Source organism: Somniosus microcephalus, chromosome 2 (genome assembly GCF_052327205.1).
Source record: "Somniosus microcephalus isolate GS21.2 chromosome 2, FLI_Smic_1.0, whole genome shotgun sequence".
NCBI lineage: Eukaryota > Metazoa > Chordata > Chondrichthyes > Squaliformes > Somniosidae > Somniosus > Somniosus microcephalus.
In genome coordinates this window covers 227638215-227659194 of record NC_140988.1, presented here as the reverse complement: position 1 = coordinate 227659194, position 20980 = coordinate 227638215, and the positions used below count along the sequence as shown (strand labels likewise).

General features: G+C 43.0%; 1 protein-coding gene across 1 annotated transcript in view; it reads left to right on the top strand.

Annotated features, from left to right (window-relative positions):
- nfxl1 (nuclear transcription factor, X-box binding-like 1) overlaps nt 1-20980 on the top strand; it is a 217386-nt gene that overhangs the window by 93438 nt on the left and 102968 nt on the right. Inside the window, exons 13-15 of the mRNA XM_085969766.1 lie at nt 34-193; nt 3805-3896; nt 8709-8730. Of these exons, the coding sequence (XP_085825892.1) occupies nt 34-193; nt 3805-3896; nt 8709-8730 (274 nt within the window). The remainder of the gene's footprint in view (nt 1-33; nt 194-3804; nt 3897-8708; nt 8731-20980) is intronic.

The window sequence follows — 20980 nt, the reverse complement described above, 5'->3', positions numbered from 1 at the left end:
GATTTTAAAATGCTTTCTCATTTTTCTCTCTAGGAAGCCACCCACATGTCATCACCCAAACAGAGAGAAACACAGATGCCACTTTGGTCCTTGCCCTCCATGCAAACAGTCTTGCCAAAAAGCACTAGCCAAGTGTGCCCACCTTTGCCCTGCCACTTGTCACGATGAAGTACTGGTTAAGCAAGCAAATTCAGTAAGAATTTTTAGTCTTTGTACAGAGTAGAACTTGAAAAAAAGTTCCCAGGATCTTATGATTAATTTGGATACAGTCAATACAGCATCTTTCTAGCAACTTTGAGGAAAAGTGGAGATTGGTTTGATCCTTTTTGAAAGGATTTCTGAATACTTTCCATCTTGAACACAAAACTACTTTGCACTCCATCAGTTTTGTTGGCATCTGCTTCTGATCTGGGCTCTTGAAGATAATATACCTGGAATAGCATTGTACAATGCAAATTTTCATCTGATGCAACTTTGGCGATGAATAAGACTTAAGGGGCAGAAATTGGGTAGCGCCCTGAAAAAGTTAGCGCCCCCGTGGCCGATTTTCCCAGGGGCACTGCGAGTCAATATCGTGGCGCTACACGCTGCAGCACATTGCGCAGTGGTACTGCTGGGCCACCAGGGATCAGGAGTGCCGGCAAACGAACCTGGCACTCGAGAGGGGGGCTTCACGGGGGCTGGGGTCAGCAACGGGGGCAGGTGCTGGCAGGCGGCCAGCAACAAAATGGCTGCCCGCCACCTCCCCTTTAACTAGCACCGCCCCGGCCGCAGGTAGGCCCCCCGACCCTGGCAGACGTAGCGTCCGGCGGTAAATCGGTGGGGGGGGGGGGGCGCCACCCAATATTACAGCCGGGGCGTGAACGGGGCACTGCGCTAACAGGAGGTGCAAATCAACTGAATTTGGCCCCCAAGGTTCCATAATGATTTCTCGTTATTATTGTGGTTGTAGATAATTAATTAATTCAAGGTTTTGAATAACTAGTCATGTTGCAATTTTTTTCAAGCAGACAAATGTAAAGTATAAGGGTGAGCATATTGTATGCTTTTGTGTGTTTTTTAATAAGGATGGGTTCTGAATCAGCCAACCAGCAAATGATCTTCAGTTGGTCTCAATTTAGTTTTTGAGCTGATCCAGTCCTATTTTTCCATCCGAACCCTAAACTTGCTCTTTTTGCGGCAAAACTGTAACAGTAAACGTATAACTTCTGGTGTGTCCATTCATGAAATTGATATGTTATATTAGATAAATCCTACTGATTATTTTCCTTTTCTCACCAGTGCCCCTCGTAAGCCTTATTCTTTGCTGTCCCAATTAGCTCTTGACCCTTCGTCATCACACTGGATTCTAGCAAAGTCACAACCTTTGTTGCAACAATGCTACTTATTTCTCCATACCTCCCCTCTGCATCCTGCCATCCATCTGACTTGTGTGAAAGAGAGGAACATGAGAGCAGGCCATTCAGCCCCTCGAGCATGTTTGCCATTCAATTAGATCATGGCTGATTTGTGCCTCAACCCCCTTAATAAACAAATATCTATCGATCTCGGTCTTAAATTTCAATTTATCCAACATCCACAGCCTTTTGGGGGAGAATGTTCCAGATTTCTACTAGTGTGTGTGTGTGTGGGGAAAAAATGTTTCCTGATTACCTGGCTCTAATTTTAAGATCATGACCTTTTGTTCCAGCTTCCCCCACCAGAGGAAATATATTTGCTTTATCGATCCTATTGAATCCTTTTATCATTTTAAACACCTCGATTAGATCACCCCTCAATCTTCTACACGCAAAGGAAAATGAGCAAATTTTATCAAACCCATCTTGGTAATTTTACTGCTAACCCCTGGTATAATTTTGGTGAATCTGCACTGCACCCCCTCCAATGCCAATATATGTTCCCTGAGGTGTGGTGCCCAGAACTGAACATAGTACTCTAGATGGGGTCTGACCGTGGCTCTATACAACTGAAGCATATCTTGCTCCCCTTTTATTCCAGTCCCCTTGAATTAAAGACCAACATTACATTAGCTTTTTATAATTGCTTTTTATACCTGTCTGCTAGCTTTTAGTGATTTGTGTACATGTACAACTAAATCTCTTGCTCCTCCACAGTTTCTAGTTTTTCACCATTTAGAAAATACTTTGATTTGTCTTTCTTGGATCCAAAGTCGATGACTTCACATTTCCCCACATTGACCTCCATTTGCCACAGCTTTGCCCACTCACTTAATCTGTCTATATCCCTTCATAAACTTCCTGCTCCTGTCTGCGTTACTATGCCTTCTAACTTAGTGTCATCTGCAAACTTGGTTATAAACCTCTCTATTTCTTCTTCCAAGTTATTAATAAATATGGTGAAAAGCTGAGACCCCAGTACAGATCCCTGGGGAATGCAACTTATTACATAATGACACAAGAAATAGAAGCAGGAGTAGGCCATTTGGCCCCTCGAGCCTGCTCCGCCACTCAACAAGATCATGGCTGATCTTCTACCTCAACTCCACTTTCCTGCACTATCCCCATATCCCTTGATTCCCTTAATATCCAAAAATCTATCGATCTCTGTCTTGAATAGGCTCAATGACTGAGCCTGCACAGCCCTTTGGGGTAAAGAATTCCAAAGATTCACCACCCTCTGCGTGAAGAAATTTCTCCTCATCTCAGTCCTAAATGGCCAACCTCTTATTCTGAGACTGTGACCCCTGGTTCTAGACTCCCCAGTGATGGGAAACATCCTCTCTGCATCTAACCTGTCAAGCCCTGTCAGAATTTTGGATGTTTCAATGAGATCACCTCTCATTCTTCTAAACGCTGGAGAATATAGGCCTAGTCTACTTAATCTCTCCTCATAGGACAATCGCCCCGTCCCAGGGATCAGTCTGGTGAACCTTCGTTGCACTCCCTCTATGGCAAATATATCCTTCCTTAGGTAAGGAGACCAAAACTGTACACAATACTCCAGGTGTGGTCTCACCAGGACCCTATATAATTGCAGTAATTACATCCCGCCAATCAGAATATGTACCCTTTATCCCCACTCTCTGTCTCCTACCTCCCAACCAATTTCCAACCCATGTCATATGGCTGCCTCCAATCATGTGCTTTTATTTTTGCTAATAATCTCTTGGAAAAAATGGGGAAGAAAGAAATGCAACGTGGTGAGATAAAATGACATGAGCTAGGAAAAAAATGGGGAATAAAAATCAAAGCTTACATTTATAAAGCACCTAACCATGTCAGGCCCTCCCAAATTTCACGTAATTAATTATTGTTGAATTGTAATCACTCTTGCCATGTAGGCAGACGAGGAGGAAAGGAATGACATGGTGTTGTATGTTGGTACTTGAAGATGTAGTATTGCAAATTAGTAAGTAACAAATTTGTGTATTTGATTTCCTCATGACATGAACAAGGTAAAAAAACGTAAATGCTGGGTGGAAGTAGACATAAAGAAAACTGCATTTAATCTTCTAAGGGGATTAAATTCATCTTTTCATCAAGAAATGAGCTTTTGCCTTTTTGTCTTGCATGAAATCAGGTTCTGTTTTCATGTTCTAATAAATCTTGATTTTTGAACTGTAACCACAAACAGATTATTGCTTTACAATATAGTTTCAATTTCAGTGTGGAAAAAGATACTGAAAATTTAAATAAAATTTAGTTCAAGCCAAATATCTTCCTTTTTATATGGTTTTAGTTAACTCTCAAAATTGGCAAAAACGACTTGAAAGTTGAGTAAATAATGTTCTGAAGTTTTGTAATGACTACGCTAATTACTCATATTAATCCATTGTCCTCTTAGTACCAACCTACAGGTCCATGGGAGCAACGTTCTGAGCCAGCATTCATTCGAACTGCAGTGCCCTGCCCGCCCTGTATGGTTCCTATTCCCATGTAAGTACTGATAGTACGATTCGTAACTCAGTCTTGGAATATTTCTGTAGTTAATTCTGAAAACTAACATATGCAACTCTTTTAGCTGTTGCCCATCGGGTTCTAAAAGAGGTGGCTGCAGAAATAGTGGATGCATTGGTTGTGATCTTCCAAAATTCGCTAGATTCAGGAAAGGTCCTAGCAGATTGGAAGGTAGCAGATGTAACCCTGCTATTCAAGAAAGGAGGGAGAGAGAAAACCGGGAACTGCAGGCCAGCTAGCCTGACATCAGTCGTCAGGAAAATGCTGGAATCCATCATTAAGGAAGTGGTAACAAGGTACTTAGAAAATCATAACATGATTAGGCAGAGTCAACATAGTTTTATGAAAGGGAAACCCTGTTTGACAAATTTGAGTTTTTTGAGGATGTAACTAGCAGGGTAGATAAAAGGGAACCTGTGGATGTAGTATATTTGGAATTCCAAAAGGCATTCGATAAGGTGCCACATAAAAGGTTGTTAAGCAAAATAAGGGCTAGGTGATGGGAGGCGGAGAGTGGTGGTGAGTGGATGTTTTTCTGACTAGAGAGAAGTATGCAGTGGGGTCCCCAAGAGTCGGTATTAGGACCATTGCTTTACTTATTACATATAAATGACCTGGACTTTGGTATAGGGAGTACAGTTTCGAAGTTTGCGAACGTTACAAATCTTGACAAGGTAGTAAATAATGAGGAGGACAGTAACTCACTTCAGGAGGACTTGGATAGGCTGGTGAAATTGGCAGACAAATAACATGCAATTTTGTAAAGAAGTGTGAAGTGATACACTTTGAGAGGAACAAATGGTACTATTTTGATGGGAGTGCAAGTGCAGAATGTAAGAACATAAGAAATAGGAGCAGGAGTAGGCTGAGGAACTTGGGGCTACATATTGCAAACCTTTGATGGCAGGGCAAGTCGATAAGGCAGTTAAGAAAGCATATGGGATACTTAGCTTTGTAAAAAGGAGCATTGAATACAAAAACAAGGAAGTTCTGCTAAACCTTTACAAATCACTGGTTAGGCCTCAGTTGGAGTATTGTGTACAATTCTGGGCACCACACTTTAGGAAGGATGTCAAGACCTTGGAGAGGTTATAGAGGAGGTTTACCAGGTTGATACCAGGGATGAGGGAATTCAGTTAGGAGGAGAGGTTGAAGAAGCTGGGATTGTTCTCCTTAGAGCAGAGAAGGTTAAGGAGAGGCCTAATTGAGGTATTTCAAATTATATGGGGTTTCGATAGAGCAAGTAAGGAGAAACAGTTTCTTCTGGTGACTGGGTCGGTAACCAGAGGTCATAAATTTAAAATAATTGGCAAAATAACTAGAGGGGAAATGAAGAGACATTTTTTCTCAGATCTGGAATGCACTGAATGGGTGGTGGCAGCAAATTCCATAGGAACTTTCAAAAGGCAATTGGACATGCACTTGAAGAGGACTAATTTGCAGTGATAGGGAAAAAGCTAGGGTGTGGGACTAAATGGGACAGCTCTTTCAAAGCTGGCACAGGCACAACATTCGCTAAGGTGCCACATAAAAGGTTGTTACGCGAGATAAAGGCTCATGGTGTTGTGGGTAATATATTAGCCTGGATAGAGGATTGGTTAATGGATGGAAAACAGAGAGTAGGGATAAACAGGTCATTTTCAGGTTGGCAGGCTGCAACTAGTGGGGTGCCACAAGGATCAATGCTTGGGCCTCAGCTATTTACAATCTATATTAATGACTTGGATGAAGGGACCGAGTGTAATGTATCCAAGTTTGCTGACAATACAAAGCTAGGTGGGAAAGTAAGCTGTGAGGAGGACACAGAGTCTGCAAAGGAATATAGACAAGCTAAGTGAGTGGGCAATAAGGTGGCAGAGGGAGTATAATGTGGGGAAATGTGAGGTTATTCACTTTGGTAGAAAGGATAGAAAAACAGAATATTTTTTAAATGATGAGAAACTATTAAATGTTGGTGTTCAGAGAGATTTAGGTGTCCTCGTGCAGGAAACAGTGTAAGCATGCAGGTACAGCAAGCAATTAGGAAGGCAAATCACAATTTTGCCCTTTATTGCAAGAGGGTTGGAGTACAAGAGTAAGGAAGTCTTGCTACGATTGTACAGGGCTTTGGTGAGACCACACCTGGAGCACTGTGCACAGTTGTGGTCTCCTTATCTGAGGAAGGATATACTTGCCTTAGAGGCGGTGCAACGAAGGTTCCCTAGATTGATTCCTGGGATGAGAGGGGTTGTCCTATGAGGAGAGATTGAGTAGATTGTGCCTAAACACTCTGGAATTTAGAAGAATGAGAGGTGATCTCCTTGAAACATATAAGATTCTGAGGGGGATTGACAGAGTAGATACTGAGAGGTTGTTTCCCCTGGCTGGCGAGTCTAGAACCTGGGGGGGGCATAGTCTCAGGATAAGGGGTCGGCCATTTAAGTCTGAGATGAGGAGGAATTTCTTCACTCAGACGGTTGTGAATCTTTGGAATTCTCTACCCACAAAGGGCTGTGAATGTTGAGTCGTTGAATATATTCAAGGCTGAGATAGATTTTTGGACTAGGGGAATCGAGGGATATGGAGATCTGACAGGAAAGTGGAGTTGAGATCCAAGATCAGCCATGATCCTATTGAATGGTGGAGCAGGTTCAAGGGGCCGTATGGCCTACTCCTGCTCCTAATTCTTATGTTCTTGCAACGGGCCGAATGGTCCCCTTCTGTGCTGTAAAATTTTATGATTCGGATATCAATTGGAACCAAGTGAGGGCAGTCCCACCAATCTGGACAATGAAGGAGAGGCATTGGGGGAAGATCGACTATGTCAAAGATTGCAGAGAAAACAAGGAGGAAGATAATGCACCATGGTCACAGTCACAGAGAATGTCATTTGTGCTCTTAGCACATTTCAGTGATTTTGGGAGGGGTGGAAATCTGATTGGAAGGAGTGCAACAGACAGTTGAGAGATGGACACAAATCTGGAGGTTAAGCATGTTCAGGGAGGTTTGAGATGGGACAGTAGTTAGCCAGGAAAGAGGGTTTGAGGAGTGGGGTGGTGATGGCAGTTTTGAAAAGTATGAATATAGTGTCTGGCAAAAAAAACTTTTACTGTCCAGCTAAAATGGAAGCCAGGAAGGTAAGTTGGTTGAAGTTTAGTGGCAATGTGGTTGAGGAAGCAAGAGTTATGTCACATGGATGAGATAAGCTTGGAGAGGGTTGTTGGAATGGTGGAGTAACCCGAGAGAGACTAGAGTTCAGGTCTAGAGTTGGGATGGCGCTAGGTCTGAGGGGGAAGCAGCATGAGTTAGTTAACTGAATTTTCACTATCTTGAAGATGAAGAAATCCATGAGCTTTTCCTGCTTGTTTACAGGTGATGGTAGAAGGGACAGGGTAGAGGGCTTTAAGGGAGAAAAGAAGCCAGAGGTTATCTTTGCTCTCGGCGATAAACCTCTGCCCCTCAAACCAAATGAAGTCAAACCTCCTCCCAGCCTTACTATTGTGCATATTTATACAATTAATGTTTTCATATTTTAACATGAAAATTTGAGACCAACACTCGGTTTTGATGTAGTGCAAGCACAAACGCTAGCTGCTAAGGGGGGAATTTTAACCACCCGGGGGGGTGGGGGGGGCTTAAATTCTTAAAAATGGGAAACCCACCGCGAAACCAGGGCAGGCGAGTAACCTGCTCTTGAGGCGGGTCAGTTATTTTAGTATGTTAACGAGGCTGGGCGTTGAGTATATTCAAAGCTGAGATAGGTAGATTTTTGGACTTTAGGGGAATTGAGGGATATGGAGCGTGCCGCAGATTTTAACAGCCATTTGGATTTAACGGCCATGGGCTCGGGAAACGCAGAAGCTGAAGGGAGGCAAGAACTGCCGGAATGAACAGGAAAGTGCTTCGCTAGCACTGCTTGTGGGCCAAGAGGAGCAGGCGCACTTCCCCCGGGCCTCGAAGCTAACCTGCTACGATCTGTCTAAACGCCGTCTTCTCGTGTCCCCACCCCCCGGGCACAATCTGACTGCCCACACACCCCCACCCCCCACCCCCCTGCAATCCGAACGCCCCCTGCGATTCGATTGCTTTCCTTGCGCAATACGACCGCTATCCCTGAGATCTGACCGCCCCTCCGTGATCCAGTGCCGACTGCCCCGCCACCTCCCACGATCCGGTGGCGGCCTTCCCGCCCGATAGCCGGCTGCCGGGTGAGAAATAGAGAAAAATAATTCAAATAAGGTCCTGATAAATTCGGCAGGACCTCCACGTTCCCTGTATTCCTGTATTTGTGGGTTTCCCAGCTGTAAAAGGTGCTCCCACTCTTTTCCCATCTCCCTGTAAATATCGGGGCCATAAGGGCGATTACCTGTGTACATGCTGATGACAGAATCTTGCCACAGGCAGCGCATATCCGAACATCATTGATGCACTGCATGTAATTTTCTAATATGATTTGACAGCACTTGCTTTGAAAATAACCCCCTCAAAGTTTCTGAATGTTTGTGACAAACCGAGGTCACCATCATGTTTTATAAAGATGTGCATTGGTGTGCATGATGATTAATTCTTTTTTTCCACAAAAAGAAATTGTGAAATTGGAGAAAAGAGTGCAGGAAAGCAAATAACCTATGCTCTTGTTTTATTTTGTCTCTACTCCGTTATTTCTGAGTGATTTTAGGTAACTAGATGTATGGTTGCTGAATGAACATTTGCATTGATTTCATACATATGATTCATAAATATAAAAATTAGTAACATTTTGAATTTTTGTTTTTTTAAATCTTTAATAGAATTCACTATTTTGTCTTGTAGGGCTTGTCTTGGAAAGCATGAGGTGAGTCCAAAAACATTCATTAAGAGTAAAATATGCAATTAGGCATTTGATTCATCAGAATTCAGTGTGGCTGTCTTATAAATTAGACTGAAGGTACTTCTGCCAAGCCTGGGTTGTTGCAGACTGGTGATTGAGGAGGTCAGATTTTGGCAGAATTCAGTGAACTTTTCTCTGACTGACTGGGGGGCGGTGAAAGAAGCTAGGTTTTTATATTTAAAACAAACTTTTCCTGCTTTAAATATGTTTGACGTCACAGTTTGAGCCCCATTTTGAGTTCAATGGGACATTGTTGGTATTGTAGTGGTAGCGGATATTATAGTCGGGGGATAGATACTGTTCTCTGCCGCTGCGACCAGGAGTTCAGAAGGCTGTGCTGCTTGCCCGGTGCCAGGGTTAAGGATATCTCCTTGTGGCTGGAGAAGAATTTGGAGTGGGAGGGGGAGAATCCAGTTGTCGTGGTCCACGTAGGAACCAATGACATAGGTAGAACTAGGAATGAGTTTCTGCTGACAGAGTTTGAGGAGCTAGGGCCCAAATTAAAATGCAGAACCTCAAAGGTAATAATCTCTGGATTGTTACCTGACCCACGCGCAAATTGGCATAGGGACAAGCAGATCAGAGAGTTAAATGTGTGGCTCAAAGAGTGCTGTGGGACAAAGGGGTTTGGATTCATGGGGCACTGGCACCAGTACTGAGGAAAGAGGGAGCTGTTCTGTTGGGATGGGCTCCAGTTAAACTGGGCTGGTAATAGTGCATCAGCGAATAAGGTGAAAACACGGAATAATGGTTAAAAAGTTAAAATTAAAGGCACTAATCTGAATGCACAAAGCATTTGTAAAAAGATAGACAAATTACTGGCACAAATAGAGATAAATGGGTTTGATCTAATAGCCATTACAGAGACGTGGTTGCAAGGTGACCAAATTTGGGAACTAAATATTCCAGGGTACTTGACATTTCGAAAAGACAGGCAGAATAGAAAAGGAGGGCGGTAGCCCTGATAATAAAGGATGACATAAGGAGAGTAGTGTGAAAGGATCTTGGCTCAGAAGATCAGGAAGTAGAATCAGTATATGTAGAGATAAGAAATAACAAGTGGCAGAAAACATTGGTGGGAGTAGTTTGTAGGCCCTGAACAGTGGCTATACCGTTGGGCAGAATATTACTCAAGAAATAATAGGAGCTTGTAACAAAGGTAATGCAATCATCATGGAGGACTTTAATCTTCATACAGACTGGGCAAATCAAATTGGCAAAGTTCGTCTGGAGGACGAGTTCATGGAATGCATTCGAGATAGTTTCCTAGAACAATGCGCCATGGAACCAACCAGGGAACAGGCTATGTTAGATCTTGTATTGTGTAATAAGACAGGGTTAATTAGTAATCTCATAGTAAAGGATCCTCTGGGGAGGAATGATCATAATATGATACAATTGCACGTTGAGTTTGAGTGTGAAATAAGTCTGAAACTAGAGTCTTAGACTTAAATAAAGCCAATTACATAGGTATGAGGCGAGTTGGCTAAGGTAGATGGGGAAATTAGACTAAAAGGTATGACAGTAGATAAGCAGTGGCAAACATTTCAAGAAATATTCCAAAATTCTCAACAAATATACATTCCATTGAGAAATAAAATCTCCTCTGGAAAAGTGATCAATCTGTGGCTAACTAAAGAAGTTAAGGACAGTATTAGATTAAAAGAAGAGGCTTATAATGTTGCAAAGAATAGTAGTAAGCCTGAGGATTGGGAGAGCTTTAGAAACCAGCAAAGGATGACCAAAAAATTGATAAAAAGGGAAATAATAGAATGAGCGGAAACTAGCAAGAAATATAAAAACAGATTGTAAGAGCTTCTACAAGTATGTAAAAAGGAAGAGTAGCAAAAGTAAGCATTGGTCCCTTAGAGGCTGAGACACGAGAAATTATAGAAACATAGAAGGTAGGAGCAGGAGTCGGCCATTCGGCCCCTCGAGCCCGCCCTGCCTGCCATTCAATGAGATCATGGCTGATCATCCAAATTCAGTACCCTGTCCCTGCTTTCTCCCCATATCCCTTGATCCCTTTAGCCTTAAGAAATATATCTAACTCCTTCTTGAATATATTTAATGAATTGGCCTCATCTGCCTTCTGTGGTAGAGAATTCCACAGGTTCACCACTCTGAGTGAAGAATTCCTCCTCCTCTCTGTCCTAAATGGCTTACCCCTTATCCTTAGACTGTGACCCCTGGTTCTGGACTCCCCCGCCATCGGGAACATCCTTCCTGCATCTAGTCTGTCTAGTCCTGTTAGAATTTTATAAGTTTCAATGAGATCCCCTCTCATTCTTCTAAACTCTAGCGAATACAAGCCCAATCGACCCAATCTCTCTTCATATGTCATTCCTGCCATCCCAGGTATCAGTCTGGTGAATCTTCGCTGCACTCCCTCCATGGCAAGAACATCCTTCCTCAGATAAGGTGACCAAAACTGCACACAATACTCAAGGTGTGGTCTCACCAAGGCCCTGTACAACTGCAGCAAGACATTCTTGTTCCTGTACTCAAACCCCCTCGCTATGAAGGCCAACATACCATTTGCTTTCTTAACGGCCTGCTGCACCTGCATGCTTACCTTCAGCGACTGGTGAACAAGGACACCCAGGTCTCGTTGCACTTCCCCTTTTCCCAATCTATTGCCGTTCAGATAATAATCTGCCTTCCTGTTTTTGCCACCAAAGTGGATAACCTTGCATTTATCCACATTATACTGCATCTGCCATGCATCTGCCAAATCACCCAACCTGTCCAAATCATACTGGAGTTTCTCTGCATCCTCCTCACAACACACACGCCCACCCAGCTTTGTGTCGTCTGCAAACTTGGAGATATTACATCTAGTTCCCTCGTCTAGATCATTAATATATATAGTGAATAACTGGGGTCCTAGCACCGATCCCTGCGGTACCCCACTAGTCAGTACCTGCCACTCGGAAAAAGACCCATTTATTCCAACTCTTTGCTTCCTGTTTGCCATCCAGTTCTCTATCCAAGTCAGTACCTTGCTCCCAATCCCATGTGCTTTAACTTTACATGCTAATCTCTTATGCGGGACCTTATCGAAAACCTTCTGAAAGTCCAAATACACCACATCCACTGGTTCTCCCTTATCTATTCTACCAGTCACATCCTCAAAAAATTCCAGTAGATTAGTCAAGCATGATTTACCTTTTGTAAATCCATGTTAACTTTCACTGTCGCTGTCAACCAAGTACTCTGCTATTACATCTTTTATAATGGACTCTAACATGTTCCCAACTACCGATGTCAGGCTTACCGGTCCACAATTCCCTGTTTTCTCTCTACCACCTTTTTAAAATAGTGGGGTTACATTAGCTACCCTGCAATCCATGGGAACTGTTCGAGTCTATTGAATTTTGGAAGATGACCAGAAATGCATCTACTATTTCCAGGGTCACTTCCTTAAGTACCCTAGGATGTAGATTATCAGGCCCTGGGGATTTATCGGCCTTCAATCCCGTCAATTTCCTTAACACCATTTCCCTACAAATACTGATTTCATTCAGTTCCTCCCTCTCATTAGACCCTATGTTCCCCGACATCTCTGGGAGGTTATTTGTGTCCTCCTTTGTGAAGACAGAACCAAAGTATTTATTTAATTGGTCAGCCATTTCTTTGTTCCCCATTATAAATTCCCCTGATTCTGACTGCAAGGGACCTATGCTTGACTTCACCAATCTTTTTCTTTTCACATGTCTAAAGAAGCTTTTACAGTCAGTTTTTATGTTCCCTGCAAGCTTACTCTGATATTCTATTACCCCCTCTTAATTAATCCCTTTGTCCTCCTTTGCTGAATCCTAAACTGCTCCTAATCCTCAGGTTTGCTGCTTTTTCTGGCCAATTTATATGTCCTCTCCTTGGATCTTATGCTATCCCTAATTTCCCTTGTTAGCCAAAGTTGAGTCACCTTTTTTGTTTTATTTTTATGCCAAACTGGGATGAACAAATTCTATAGTTCATCCATGCGATCTTTAAATGTTTGCCATTGCTTATCCACCAAGTAATGTTCCCCAATCCTTCCTAGCCAACTCACGCCTCATATCATCGTAGTTTCCTTTATTTAAATTCAGGACCCTAGTCTCTGAGTCCAATACTTCACTCTCCATCTTAATGAAGAATTCTATCATATTATGATCACTCCTTCCCAGGGGGCCTCTCACAACAAGATTGCTAATTAATCCTTTCTCATTACATAATACCCAGTCTAAGATGGCCTAATCTCTAGTTGGTTCCTCGACATACTGGTCCAGGAAATCATCCCGTATACACTCTAGGAATTCCTCCTCCACAGTATTGTTACTAATTTGTTGAGCCCAATCTATATATAGATTAAAGTCACCCATGATAACTGCTGTGCCCTTATTGCACGCATCTCTAATTTCCCGTTTAATGCCATCCCCAACCTCAGCATTACTGTTTGGGGGTCTGTATACAACTCCCACTAACGTTTTCTGCCCCATGGTATTTCTCAGCTCTACCCATACAGATGCCACATCATCAGAGCTAATATCCTTCCTTACTATTGTGTTAATCTCCTCTTTAACCAGTAATGCTACCCCACCTCCTGAATGTTGAATTCCCAGCCTTGGTCACCCTGGAGCCATGTCTCCGTAATCCCAATTATATCATATCTGTTTACATCTATTTGCGCAGCTAATTCATCCACCTTATTATGAATGCTCCTCGCATTAAGACACAAAGCCTTCAAGCTTGTTTCTTTAACACTCTTAGACCTTTTAGAATTATTATTTACTGTGGCCATGTTTGATTTACACCCTTGATTTCTCTGACTGCCACTTTTGCTTTTCTCCTTCCTGTCTTTTGCTTCTATCCTTGCTTCCCTTTCCTCTGTCTCCCTGCACAGGTTCCCAACCCCCTGCCATTTTAGTTTAAACCCTCCCCAACAGCACTAGCAAACACTCCCCCTAGGACATCAGTCCCGGTCCTGCCCAGGTGCAAACCATCCAGTTTGTACTGGTCCCACCTCCCCCAGAACCGACTCCAGTGTCCCAGGAATTTGAATCCCTCCCCCTTGCACCATTCTAGCCACATATTCATCTGAAATATCCTTCTATTTCTACTCTGACTAGCACATGGCACTGGTAGCAATCCTGAGATCACTACCTTTGAGGTCCTATTTTTTAATTTACCTCCTAACTCCCTATATTCAGCTTTTAGGACCTCATTCCGGTTTTTACCTATATGCACCACGACAACTGGCTGTTCACCCTCCCCCTCCAGAATGCCCTGCAGCCGCTCCGAGACATCCTTGACCCTTGCACCAGGGAGGCTACATACCATCCTGGAGTCTCCATTGCGGCCGCAGAAACGTCTATCTATTCCCCTTACAATAGAATCCCCTATCACTATAGCTCTCCCGCTCGTTTTCCTCCCGTCCTGTGCAGCAGAACCACTCATGGTGCCAGGAAGTTGGCTGCTGCTGTCTTCCCCCGATAAGCCACCTCCCTCAACAATATCTAAAGCGGTATATCTGTTTGAGAGGGGGATGGCCACAGGGGACCCCTGCACTTCCTGCCTGCGCCTACTACTCTGCCTGGTGGTCACCCATTCCCTTCCTGCCTGTGCAACCTTTACCTGCGGTGTGACCAACTGATTAAACGTGATATCCACGACGTCCTCAACATCGCAAATGCTCTAGTATGTATCCATTCGCAGCTCCAGCGCCGCAATACGGTCTGCCAGTAGCTGCAGCTGGATACACTTCCCGCACACATGGTCATCAGGGACACAGGAAGGGCTGGATTTTGTCAATGGGGAGCTTTTGGAGGCGGGACTCCCACTTGTTGGGTTTTAGTCCCGCCTCCATCAACTTGTGGCCAACCCGCCCAGTGGGCTTAGCAGGCAAGCCAGTTACAGGTGATGTCAGCGAGTGCCGTTTCATCTGTCAAGAGCTTTTGACAGATGAAATGTTATCGTTTGACAGCTCTGTGAAACTGTCAAACACTGACAATCTGTCTTCAAAGTTGTGTCTTTACTCAAGACTCAATTAGAAAGCCTTCCTGACCAGAAAGCAGGAGGCTGCAGCTTTTGACAGCGGCCATTCTGCTTTATGTGCCAGTGAGCTGAGGGACTCCCGAGAACTGAAGGGAGGAAGCCTGCAGGAAGAAGTAAAGTTAAGTAAAACTTATGAAAACACTTTACACACACCTCACACACTTACCTCTGCACACATGCACCCATTACTCACCTGCACACCTGACATCTCGGCCCCTCCGACCCCCGCAGACCGACGGCCCGCCTCGCTGACCCTGGCGAGGTTCGGAGCCATCGGGATGCTCACACTTCAGGGCTCAAAATAGGGATTAGCCAAAAAACTACCTGTTAACAGGCAGTTAATTGGCATTAATCCCCTTCCCGCCTCGAGGAGGCGGGACTCGGTGCGGGTCAGCTACCCGCCTCCTGGCAAGATGGCATGGAGGCGGGTTGGGCACCCGCCCCCAAATTCTGCCATTTTCCCGGCAGACCCACCTCCCCAGGGTTGGCAAAATCCAACCCGAAGTGTCCCTGATTTCCCACATTGTGCAGGAGGAGCATGCCATGGGGCCGAGCTGTGCTGCCATGACTTACCCTTTAATTAAATTAAAATAAATTAAATCAAATCAGTGCCACTAATTACACTACAATTAAATGATATACTGAAGGGCCCTTGTTTACTAGCACTCCCCGCTACACAACAGAGACCTTAGAAACTATAACCACAAAAATTAAGACCGTCTAAACTTTATAAACTATTAACCATAACTGTCAAACTATAGAGTAGTATAAATACTGACCTGGCCGTACTCACCCAATCAGCTGCTTCCTCTTGCCCGTGTCACTTTGAATCGTGATGTAGCTCTGGAACACCGCTGCCGGTCTGCGAGATTGGTAAGCCTCTGAAAAAACCCACGAAATTGAGTTTAAATACGCACTGTACTCTCCTGCTGCTCCCGATACCGGCCTCTTCCTACAGGGTGAAAAGTTAGGAAAAACAAAGGCGAAGCAAGGGATCTCCTCCTTCCACTCCTCACCTAACCCTGACTCACCCAACTCGCAGCACTCTGTTGAAACCGCACTCAGTGCAAAATCGCACTTCGAAGCCTGTTTTAAAGGCCCTGAAACAAAGGACACTTGCTGAGCCCAGCTACAGGAGATTATTATGTGGAATAAGGAAATGGCAGAGATTTTAAACAAATAATTTGTAGCTGTCTTCACAGTAGAAGACAGAAAAAACATACCAAAAATAGTGGGGAATCAAGAGGCTAATGAGAGTGAGGAACTTAGAGTAATTAATATCAGTAGAGAAAAAGTACTTGGGAAACTAAGGGGATCAAAGCCGACAAATCCTCTAGACCTGATGGCCTACATCCTAGGGTTCTGAAAGAGATGGCTGCAGAGCTAGTGGATGCATTGGTTGTGATCTTCCAAAATTCCCCAGATTCTAGAACGGTCCCAGCGGATTGGAAGGTTGCAAGCAAATGTAACCCCGCTATTCAAGAAAGGGACAGAGAAAACAGGGAACCACAGGCCAGTTCGCCTGACATCAGTCATCGGGAAAATCCTGGAATCCATTATTAAGGAAGTGGTAACAGAGTTTTTTGAGGATGTAACTAGCAGAGTAGATAAAGGGGAATCAGTGGATGTAGTATATTTGGATTTCCAAAAGGTGTTCGCTAAGGTGCTACAAAAAAGGTTGTGACGCAAGATAAGGGTTGTGGGTAATATATTAATATGGATAGAGGATTGGTTATTGGACAGAAAACAGAGAGTAGGAATAAACAGGCCATTTTCAGGTTGACAGGCAATAACTATTGGGGTGCCGCTTGGGCCTCAATGACTTGGATGAAGGGACCGAGTTTAATGTATACAAAGCTAGGTGGGAAAGTAAGCTGTGAGGAAGATACAAAGAGCCTGCAGAAGGATATAGACAGGTTAAGTGAGTGGGCAATAAGGTGGCAGATGGAGTATAATGTGGGGAAATGTGAGCTTATTCACCTTGGTAGGAAGAATAGAAAAACAGAATATTTTTAAATGGTGAGAAACTATTAAATGTTGGTGTTCAGAGACATTTAGGTGTCCTCATATAGGAAACAGAGGTACAGCAAGCAATCAGGAAGGCAAATGGCAGGTTGGCCTTTATTGCAAGGGGGTTGGAGTACAAGAGTAAGGAAGTCTTGCTACAATTGTACAGGGCTTTGGTGAGACCACACCTGGAGTACTGTGCAGTTTTTGTCTCCTTATCTGAGGAAGGATATACTTGCCTTGGAGACAGCGCAACGAAGGTTCACTAGATTGATTCCTGGGACGAGAGGGGTTGTACTATGAGGAGAGATTGAGTAGATTGGGCCTATACTTTCTGGAGTTTAGAAGAATGAGAGGTGATCTCATTGAAACATGATTCTATGGGGAATTGACAGGATAGATGCTGAGAGGTTGTTTCCCATGGCTGGAGAATCTAGAACTAGGGGATGTAGTCTCAGGATAAGGGGTCGGCCATTTAAGACCAAGATGAGGAGGAATTTCTTCACTCAGAGGATTGTGAATCTTTGGAATCCTCTACCCCAAAGGGCTGTGAATGCTGAATTGTTGAGTATATTCAAGGCCGGGATAGATAGATTTTTGGACACTCTGGTAATCAAGGGATATGGAGACCGGGTGGGAAAGTGGAGTTTCGGTCCAAGATCAGCTATGATCATAGTGAATTTTGGAGTCGGCTTAAGGGGCCGTATGGCCTACTCCCGTTCCTAATTCTTATGTTCTTAAAACTCCTCCCAGTATAAATCACACTTTTGCTCTGCAAAGTTCCGACGCTATTATAAAAGATTTAGTTAAGATTTATTTATTCTCGGGTAAAGAGATTTTTCATTTACTTATTGAGCTTGGCAATGATCACCTCTCTCCACCGTTTTTCATTGCTAAAATCCTTTCCTATCTCCCATACATGATTTCTGCATTATTTACTGATGTTTCTACTTTTTCTCAATTTTATCAGGTTTAAAGTCTTATAAAATTAAGGTCGCTCGGTTTATATGCTTTAAAACCTGTAACTTTGAGCAATGGGTTTAAATCTAATAAGCGGCCAGTGATGTTGATTATGCTTGTGAGAAAATCCTTCCACACTGGGTTCAACAGTGCCTTCACTAAAAATCTGATATATTTGTAAATGAATAATGAATTACAATACAAATCAGATGCTTTAAATTGAGAAGTTAATATAAAGAAAAGCTCACCTATTGTGCTGCTGAGCAACAAGAAAAATAAGTCACTGGAATTCATTAGAAAATTGCAACACTGGTTGATCAGACAATCAGTTAATGCCTTTTATTTTAAAATTTTCAAACTATAATTTAGGATTTTCACACACCAAGATTATATCATTAATGACCTGATTGTATGTACTTTTCATTACAAAGATGATTCTTGGCTTCAGCTGAGAGGAAACTTGTTCAGCCCGTAGTACTCTTAATATTACCACCTATGATCCTACAGTGGTCCCACTATCTATAGCCGCTGTTCACCTCAATTTGCTATCCTAATTTGTCCAGTGTCGTACTGCTTAAGTCTGCTTGTTTCATCAAGTTTACACACTGTCTATTAAAACCATTTGATATTGGGGATAAACAATGGCATACCTTACAGACCAGAAGGTCCCAGAATCTGGTTTGTGCTGAATTGGCTGATCTTAGTTAAGGCAGAGTTGGGGCATTACAGTTGTCCTTGGGTTAGGGAGGGGAGTATCACCCAGGATTCCTGCTAATTGCTCGAGTGGAAAATGTGTGCGGGGACATCAGTTGTGGACAGGGTTGGGTTTGGATGTGATGCACCACAGAATAAGCTGGCCTGCAACACTCGCACTCTTGCTTACAAATATGAGTGATGCCATGGAAGTGCACTCCAGCTAAAGCCAAATCTTTTCAAGGGAGAAGGAAGGGAGAAAATTGGTAGCAAAATAGCTGAATTTGTGGATCAATAATGCATTTGAAAAATTCCAATACTGACACTCAATTTTTATTGAGAAGTAAGTACAAAGAAAAGCTCACCTATTGCACCTCTGAACAAGAGGAAAGACAATTCCACAATAGCTGAAATAGAGGCAACATCAAAGTAAGTCCTTGACATTGTTTTAACAACCCTGATTGTGACTAAAAACAGAAAATGCTGGAAATACTCAGCAGGTCAGGCAGCATCTGTAGAGAGAGAAACAGAGTTAACGTTTCAGGTCAAAGAACATTCTGACGAAGGGTCATCGACCTGAAACGTTAATTCTGTTTCTCTACAGATGCTGCCTGACCTGCTGAACATTTCCAGCATTTTCTGTTTTTATTTCAGATTTCCAGCATCCGCAGTATTTTGCTTCTGATTGTGACTATGTAGATTAACACTTTTAAGTTTGTATTCCTCAGGACTCCATGGCAACATGTTTTACTATTCAGCTTTCACATTAGTGATCCCAGAGAGCTACAGGGACTGTTACTTTAGCATCTTATATTAATAATACAAAAGACAAAGGGTTAAACTTAAATTAATTGCTATATGCCGCTAATTGGCAAGCAAAATTAATGTACTTTTGTTTTTCCATTCGTTTCTTAAGAATCTATTCTTTACATAGTTTTTTTTAATGGTTACAGTTCTATTGACAAACAATAGTTTCTTCACAATGTTCTACTATGCACATTTATACAAATACTCATAAATATTCAAATGTATCTTGGTGTCTTAAAATTGCAACATTTTCTTCCTGAATTGTTTACTTGTATTATTTCAGAGATGCACTGCTATGAGATATTTTGGAAGCATTAACTGAGTGCACTAATAAAATTAATTTAGAAATAGACCAATGACCATCCTTCAAAGGAACATTGTTGCGTGTCTTGTAAACCAGTCCACCAGGTCTGTAGACCAAGGAGCGCACAGCACAATGTTACAATCGGTAGAGTGCTAATATCATGTTGCCCACTATGGCTGCTTCTACGAATTTCTAAAATGCCATCAATCCTAAAAATTACACCGATATAGTCCCTGCTGCAAACTTGCTTTGGCACCTAATATGGAGGAGTTCTCACTGCAGGCCATTACAATTGTATGAGGCAAGGTTCAGGCCAGACAAATTTTGGGAGCAGCCTTGTCCTTTACTATGGTCCTACTCCAGCTGCAATACTGGGGCAGTTTATTATTAGCATTTGAAAGAATAATACAAAGCCTCAGCATGGTAGATATAACTTCTTACAGAATTTAAGGAAGGGATTGTTAGTAGTCATAGAAATTGCAATTTTGAATGAAAAATTAAATGTTTGAGAGTAAGTAATGTTATAGAAGTGTTAAGGTTTACAGCCATTAAAACTTCTTTTGGGGCATAACTTTATGTAATCATTGTGTCTTGTCGCTAAACCTTCCCTTGCCACTGTGCTACGCAGGCTCTGGCTCAAGTTGAAGTCCCTCAGATTGTTAGGTCTGCATGGCTCTGGTAGTACATAAGAACATGAGAAATAGGAGCAGGAGTAGGCCAATCGGCCCCTCGAGCCTGCTCCACCATTCAATAAGATCATGGCTGATCTGATCCTAACCTCAAATCTACTATCGTTCTCCATCCCTTCCGAACCCATGTGATCTCCCGGGAGAGGCGAAAAACCAGATAAAAAACCCAATGGCCAATTTGGGAGAAAAAAATCTGGGAAATTCCTCTCCGACCCATCTAGGAGATCACTCTGTCCGTGTATTTCCTACAGTACTTACCTTCTGTAAAAGGTGATCTCCACCCCAGCCAGGAACAGGCCCAATTTACTCTTGAAGGACACCTAGCTGGCAGCCTGTTCGATGTCTCCACTAATCCCTGTGAATAGAACCATCTCCTGAAATCTAACACAGAATTAGAACACAAGAAGTAGGAGCAGGACCAGGCTACACGGCCCCTGAGCCCGCTCCGCTACCCACAGGGCCATGACCGTTCCGAACCTAGACTCGTCCAATTTCCTGCCCGCTCCCCATAACCCCTAATTCCCTTTACTTCTAGGAAACTGTCTATTTCTGTTTTAAATTTATTTAATGATGTAGCTTCCACAGCTTTCTGGGGCAGCAAATTTCACAGACCTACTACCCTCTGAGTGAAGAAGTTTCTCCTCATCTCAGTTTTGAAAGAGCAGACGCTTATTCTAAGATTATGCCCCCTAGTTCTAGTTTCACCCATCATTGGGAA